At 36.4% G+C, this 8,349-nt stretch overlaps 1 protein-coding gene across 2 annotated transcripts in view; it reads right to left on the bottom strand.

Moving 5' to 3' along the window:
- STRN (striatin) overlaps positions 1-8,349 on the bottom strand; it is a 101,447-nt gene that overhangs the window by 21,721 nt on the left and 71,377 nt on the right. For both annotated transcript variants that reach the window (XM_046661222.1, XM_046661223.1), the window contains one exon: positions 3,262-3,398. In XM_046661222.1, the coding sequence (XP_046517178.1) occupies positions 3,262-3,398 (137 nt within the window). The remainder of the gene's footprint in view (positions 1-3,261; positions 3,399-8,349) is intronic.

Here is an 8,349-nt window from a genome sequence, read left to right as displayed (position 1 = left end):
GTCCCACATGCCACAACTAGAAGGACCCACAATTAAAATATACAACTTTGTACTGGGAGGATTTGAGGAGAAAAAGCAGAAAAAAGAAAAAAAAGAAAAAAAGACTGGCAATAGTTGTTAGCAGAGGTGCCAATCTGGGAAAAAGAAAAGAGTGAACTGGAAGAACACAAGCCCTTGCAGGGATTATAGATCAGCTTTAGATGATCTCAAAATTTGAAAATGGAGTGAGGTGATCCAGATTTCTAGTGGCTGCAGACATTTGAGAGAGTAAATTAAAATAGGCTTTCTGGGGGAAGATACCATCCTAAGCCTGAAGTTATTTCTACAGACAATTTTTCAAATATAGTTATTTGGACATAATGAAAAATAACCATGTCCATATGGGATAACACAACACAAATAAAAACAAGTAGAAACAACACATAATAGTAATAGAATTACAGAGTCTCTGATTCAAACTTTAAAATAATCATGCTTTTACTATGTTCAAAAAGACAGAAGATTGAAAATTTTGGAAGAAATCTGTAAATAAAAACCAAAACAATGAATTCTAGAAGCAAAAAATATAAGGCCTCAACAGACAGGTTAAATTACAGATTACATATAACTGAAGAGAGAATTAGCAAACTGGGATATAGGTCATATAAAAAAATCTAGAGTTGGGGCTGGCCCCGTGGCCGAGTGGTTAAGTTCGCGCGCTCCGCTGCAGGCGGCCCAGTGTTTCGTTGGTTCGAATCCTGGGCGCGGACATGGCACTGCTCATCAGACCACGCTGAGGCAGCGTCCCACATGCCACAACTAGAAGAACCCACAACAAAGAATACACAACTACGTACCGGCGGGCTTTGGGGAGAAAAAGGAAAAAATAAAATCTTTAAAAAAAATAAATAAATAAATAAAAATAAAAAAAAAAAATCAAGAGTGAAGTACGGAAAAAACAAAAGATGGAAAATACAGAAGAAAGGGAATAGGAGACAGGATATAGAAAGAAGATCTAACTAGACTTCCAGAAGAAAAGAGAGAGAGAGGTGCAAAAACAGCATTTGAAGAAAGACGGCTGAGAACTTTACAAAACTGATGAAAACATACATATTAAACCAAGGAGGTCTAAGAACTTCAAGAAGGTTAAATAAAAAGAAAACTAAACCTTGGCTGACAATCAAGACACAGGGAAATACCAGAGGAAAAAATCAGACTACCATTGAATGACCAACAATAGAAGTGACAGTTGACTTCATCTGACTTCATTCACAGTTGACTAGCAAAAAAAAAACCCAAAAAAGGATAATGAAATAATATATTTAGAGCGCTTAAAAAAAAAAAAAAAAAAACCCTTGCCAACTAGAATTCAACATCAGAGATAATAGCTAACTCACTCAGTTGAAATGAAATAAATACAATTTAAGAAAACCAGAAACTGAGAGAATTGGGTGCCAGGAGATCTCCCTTTGAGAGAAATATTAAGTGTTCTTAGAGTAAAAGGGAAGTGATCCCAAATGGACAGTCACACATGCACAGGAGAATGGAAAAAAGTAAAACGGATAATCCTAACTGAATATCTTACAGGAGATAAATGTATAGAGAAATAAAATATATAACAAGAATGACTTATACATAGGGCAGGAGTTTTTTAACTAGAGTTAAAGGTATTTTAAAGATATTTGCACGTAAAATTTTGATAAGGATGTGTATGGTAATCTCTAGGGTAATGATTAAAAGAGTAATGAAAAAGTGTATACACTCCAAATAACGGGGTGAGGGAAGGATGAATACAAAAAAAAAATCAATCCCAATACAGGGAAAAATAGGAGACAAAAGGAACACAGAACAGGAGGCACAAACAAATAGTGGGCTTAAATCCAAACATATCAGTAATTACTTTAAAAAGAAATGGATTAAATACTTCAATTAAAAAGGTTGTTAAAGATTAGATGAAAAAAACAAAAGTCAACTAAACAGGGCCCAGCCCCATGGCCAAGTAGTTAAAGTTCTGCACGTTCCGCTTTGGTTGCCCAGATTTGTGGGTTTGGATCCTAGGTGCAGACCTACTCCACTCACCAGCCATGCTGTGGAGGTGTCCCACATACAAAAAAATAGAGGAAGACTGGCACAGATGTTAGCGCAGGGCTAGTTTTCCTCAAGGAATAAAAAGAGGAGGATTGGCAATGGATGTTGGCTCGGGGTGAATCATCCTCAGCAAAAAAAAAAAAAAAAAGTCAACTAAATAGTGTTTTAAAAAGACATGTAAAATATAAGGACATAAAACAGTTAAAAATACAAATGATTTTTTAAAAAATCTGTATCACATATGTAGAGAATGCAGTGCAAAGAGCTCATTTATATTAGGTTACTGAAGTAGCTCCAGGTGAAGAAAAAATGGACTAGGATGAGAAGTAAAAAGAAGTATATGGATTTTGGTTGTTTTTGGAGGTAGAACCCAAAAGACTTACTAAGGGCCTTAGCATAGGGAGTGAGAGTTTCTGATTTGCAGAAAGAGGAGTGGGTGGTGAGAATTCCTCTTTGGAGGACCTCTTTATCAGATCCACAGTTTGCTCAGGCATTTATCCTACAGCCCCACGTGGCAGGAGCTACACTGTATTCTCCCACAAACGTAATGAAGTATCAAAGTCAGAGGATTTTAATGAAGAGATAAGACAAGTTGTAAATACTTTATAAAATAAGCAACTGTTGTTTTGACAATTTATGATGATGAACAATTATAAATGCATTTATAAAACAACCCTATTTGGGCTTAAGTAAAGTTATGCATGCATAAAGGTATAAAGATTTCAATTTTGGTCCAAATCACTGGCGGGTCAGCCTTAACATGTGGAAAGAACCCTGTAGGCATCCCCGCCTAACAAGAGCTAAAATCACTTCTTGGAAGGGTATTTATGATGTACTAAGGAAGCCAAACAAACACTGCCCTTCAGCAGGCATGAATTTCAACTAATCACTGATGCCTTAAAACATAAAACAAAACCCAAACTTGGTAGTGGAAAAGGGAATTTTTTCCCCTATCAAAAACCAATGAATAAGCTATACTGACTTACGGATTTAGGTAAAGCCTATAATTTTAATCTCTACATGATTTGAAAAATTCTTTTTATCTTTATAATATATTCATACCTTCAAAGTTTGTGATTAAAGTTGAACCGAATTCTATACTTGTGAAGAAGTTTTACCACTGCCATATTTTTCTATAAAATTAACTTTTTATTTTCAAAACATGAGTGAAACAACAAAAATAAAACTACTCACATCATAAGTTAGTGAATCTGCTTCATTGGCCACTGTAAGGCCTGCCAATTCTCCAAGTCCTAGTTCACTTTCAAGGGCTTCATCTGCTCCCATAATGAACGACTTCCCAGAAGAAGGAGGAAACGTCAATGCTTCCACTGAAGGAGGAAGACAAGAGAAACATAAAAAAACCTCTAAACAGTCAACAATTAGTCTCATAAGAGCATGTCTACACTGGATTATTTTTAAATGCTCTAAATACAATAAAATTGAGTAAGCAAAAAATCCTGAAGAATTAGTTGCTTTTCCCATATCTTAACCACAGCTAAAGGTATCATCTAATTAGAAAAGTAAAACATGACACAAATCCATAGTCCGTTGTCCTTTCTTTTTCACTATACAGAAAAATAATGTGTATTTAAAGGAAAGCAGGTTTTCCTCATTTCAGATTTCATGCTAATTACCCAAATTATTTCTATCAATTATTAAACATATATAAAAAGCGATTCTGAACACTGCTGGTCTCATTCAAAATACAATTCGTTAATTCTAGAACATGGAGGAATAGGGAAAATTTCAAATGAAAGTGGTTACAATTGTAAAATGGGCCTATATGAGGCAAATTACTATGTGGTGTTAGAAGTCAGGATTATCTCTGGAGAGGAGGAAGGGGCAGTGACTAGAAGACAGCATGAGCAGGACAGCTAGGGCCTTGGTAACATTCGGTTTCTTGACCAAGGCAGTGGTGACAGATTTGGGTTTAGTTTGTGATAATTTGCTGAGCTGCAACATCATGACTTAAGCAGTTTTCTGTAGGTATGTTATATTTCACTTAAAAATGTTTATTTCATAGAACAAAGAATTCTAAAATTCATATGGGGCAACAAAAGACCCTGAATTGCTAAAGCAATCCTGAGAAAAAAGAACAAAGCTGGAGGCATCACAATCCCTGACTTCAAAATATCTTAAAAAGCTATCGTAATCAAAACAGCATGGTACTGGTACAAAAACAGGCACACAGATCAATGGAACAGAATTGAAAGCCCAGAAATAAAAGCACACATCTACACACAGTTAATCTTCGACAATTTGCTGAGAACATACAATGGAAAAAAGGAAAGTCTCTTCAATAAATGGTGTTGGGTAAACTGGACAGTCACATGTAAAAGAATGAAAGTAGACCATTCTCTTAACGCCATTCACAAAAATAAACTCAAAATGGATCAAAGACTTGAAGGTAAGACCTGAAACCATAAAAATTCTAGAAGAAAACATAGGCAGTACACTCTTTGACATTGATCTTAAAAGGATCTGTTCAGACACCATGTCTTCTCAGACAAGGAAAACAAAAGAAAGAATAAACAAGTGGGACTTCCTCAGACTAAAGAGCTTCTATGAGACAAGGGAAAACAGGATTGAAACAGAAAAGACAACCCAATAACTGGAAAAAATATTTGCAAATCATATATCTGACAAAGGGTTAATCTCCGTAATATATAAACAACTCACACAACTCAACAAAAAAAAAATCAAACAACACAATCAAAAAACGGGCAGAGGATAGGGGCTGACCCCGTGGCCGAGTGGTTAAGTTCGCGCGCTCCGCTGCAGGCGGCCCAGTGTTTCGTTGGTTCGAATCCTGGGCGTGGACATGGCACTGCTCATCAGACCACGCTGAGGCAGCGTCCCACATGCCACAACTAGAAGGACCCACAACGAAGAATATACAACTATGTACCAGGGGGGCTTTGGGGAGAAAAAGGAAAAAAAAAAAAAAAACGGGCAGAGGATATGAACAGACATTTCTCCAAAGATGAAATACAGATGGCCAATAGGGCACATGAAAAGATGCTCAACATCACTGATCATCAGGGAAATGCAAATCAAAACTACACTAAGATATCACCTTATACTCGTTAGAATGGCTATAATAACTAAGACAAAAAATAATAAATGTTAGAGAGGTTGTGGAGAAAAAGGAACTCTCATACACTGCTGATGGGAATGCAAAGTGGTTCAGCCACTATGGAAAACAGTATGGAGATTTCTCAGAAAACTAAAAATAGAAATATCATATGACCCAGCCATCCCACTACCGGGTATCTAACCAAAGAACTTGGAATCAGCAATTCAAGAGACTTATGCACTGCTATGTTCACTGCAGCATTATTCACAATAGCCAAGACGTGGAAGCAACCTAAGTGCCCATTAACTGATGAGTGGATAAAGACATGATATATATATATACACACAATGGAATACTACTTAATGATAAAAAATGACAAAATCGTCCCATTTACAACATGGATGCACCTTGAGGGTATTATGTTAAGCGAAATAACCCAGATAGACAAAGACAAACACTGTATGATTCCACTCATATGTAGAAGATGAGCACATGGACAAAGAGAACACTCTAGCGGTTATGGGGGGAACGGGAGTTGGAGGGTGGGCACAAAGTGTGAAGGGGCGCACCTATAAGATGAATGACAGATAATAATGTACAACATTGTGAAATTTCAGTTGTAAACTATCATAACCTTAATAAAAAAATAAAATGTTTATTTCAAGTAAACTTTTTTAAAGTGTCCATTTGAACACTTTCAATAGCTGCCAACCGTGCTTCAAGATGTCAGATTTACTTTGTGATAAATTTAAATATCCTTATTTTATAACACTGAACATACCAATCCAATTCCTTCAGTTACCATCATAGAGGAACCAGTTAGAAGCAAAATGCCAAAATAAAATGGAGATTTTACTTAATTTGGTCAATAAAATGTCACCTTTTGTAAATGCAAATTATTCTGATAAACCATGAGAGATGGTCTTTGAGTAGTTTTCTAGAGGTGGTTACTTTACTGATGGCAAATGTTTATGAGTTAATTAGACAAATTTAATAGTTTAAACTTTGGCTGCTAAAGAAGTAAATTAACTTTTTCTTAAAAGAAACAAGTCAATTGTATTAATTAGTATATGTAGAACCAGATTTGTAAGGTTTTTCCACTTTAGATTCAATCATAATTTGAGTCAATCACAAATATGTTGAAGAAATGAAATAGTTTTGTGCTTTTAAAAATAGTAAAATGGGTATAGAAGGAAAGTACCTCAACATAATAAAGGCCATATTTGATAGACCCACAGCCAACATCATACTCAATGGACAAAAGCTGAAAGCCATCCCTCTGAGGACAGGAACAAGACAAGGGTGCCCACTTTCACCACTCCTATTCAACATAGTACTGGAGGTGCTGGCCAGAGCAATTCGGCAGGAAAAAAAAATAAAAGGAATCCAAATAGGTAACGAAGAAGTAAAACTCGCGCTGTTTGCAGACGACATGATCTTATACATAGAAAACCCCAAAGAATCCACAGAAAAACTATTAGAAATAATCAACAACTACAGCAAAGTAGCAGGGTATAAAATTAACGTGCATAAATCAGTAGCATTTCTATACACTAACAATAAACTAACAGAAAAAGAACTCAAGAACTCTATCCCATTCACCATCACAACGAAAAGAATAAAATACCTTGGGATAAACTTAACCAAGGAAGTGAAGGATCTATACAATGAAAACTACAAGACTTTCTTGAAAGAAATTGACGATGACATAAAGAGATGGAAAGACATTCTTTGCACATGGATTGGAAGAAGAAACATAGTTAAAATGTCCATACTACCTAAAGCAATATACAGATTCAATGCTATCCCAATCAGAATCCCCAGAACATTCTTCACAGAAATTGAACAAACAATCCTAAAATTCATATGGGGGAACAAAAGACCACGAATTGCTAAAGCAATCTTGAGCAAGAAAAACAAAGCCGGCGGAATCACAATCCCCGATTTCAAAACATACTACAAAGCTACAGTGATCAAAACAGCATGGTACTGGTACAAAAACAGGTCCACAGATCAATGGAACAGAATTGAAAGCCCAGAGATAAAACCACACATCTATGGACAGCTAATCTTCGACAAAGGAGCAGAGGGCCTACAATGGAGAAAAGAAAGTCTCTTCAACAAATGGTGCTGGGAAAACTGGACAGCCACATGCAAAAGATTGAAAATCGACCATTCTTTTTCACCACACACCAAAATAAACTCAAAATGGATCAAAGACCTAAAGATTAGGCCTGAGACAATAAGTCTTTTGGAAGAGAATATAGGCAGTACACTCTTTGACATCAGTTTCAAAAGAATCTTTTCGGACACTGTAACTCCTCAGTTGAGGGAAACAATAGAAAGAATAAACAAATGGGACTTCATCAGACTAAAGAGCTTCTTCAAGGCAAGGGAAAACAGAATTGAAACAAAAAAACAGCTCACTAATTGGGAAAAAATATTTACAAGCCACTTATCCGACAAAGGGTTAATCTCCATAATATACAAAGAACTCACACTGCTTAACAACAAAAAAACAAACAACCCGATCAAAAAATGGGCAGAGGACATGAACAGACATTTCTCAAAAGAAGAAATGAATATGGCCAATAGACACATGAAAAGATGTTCATCATCGCTAATCATCAGGGAAATGCAAATCAAAACTACACTAAGATATCACCTTACCCCCGTTAGATTGGCAAAAACATCCAAAACCAAGAACGACAAATGTTGGAGAGGTTGTGGAGAAAGAGGAACCCTCATACACTGTTGGTGGGAATGCAAACTGGTACAGCCACTATGGAAAACAGTATGGAGATTTCTCAAAAAGTTAAAAATAGAAATACCCTATGACCCAGCCATCCCATTACTGGGTATCTATCCTAAGAACCTGATATCAGATATCTCAAGAGTCCGTTGCACCCCTATGTTCATCGCAGCATTATTTACAATAGCCAAGACGTGGAACCAGCCTACATGCCCAGAAACTGATGATTGGATAAAGAAGATGTGGTATATATACACAATGGAATACTACTCAGCCATAAAAAAAGACGAAATTGGCCCATTCACAACAATGTGGATGGACCTCGAGGGCATTATGTTAAGCGAAATAAGTCAGTCAGAGAAAGACGAACTCTATATGACTCCACTCATAGGTGGAAATTAGTATATTGAGAAGGAGATCCGATCGGGGGTTACCAGGGAAAAGGGGGGGG

This window comes from Equus quagga, chromosome 5, assembly GCF_021613505.1.
Source record: "Equus quagga isolate Etosha38 chromosome 5, UCLA_HA_Equagga_1.0, whole genome shotgun sequence".
Lineage (NCBI taxonomy): Eukaryota > Metazoa > Chordata > Mammalia > Perissodactyla > Equidae > Equus > Equus quagga.
This window is presented reverse-complemented; position numbering and strand designations above follow the sequence as displayed.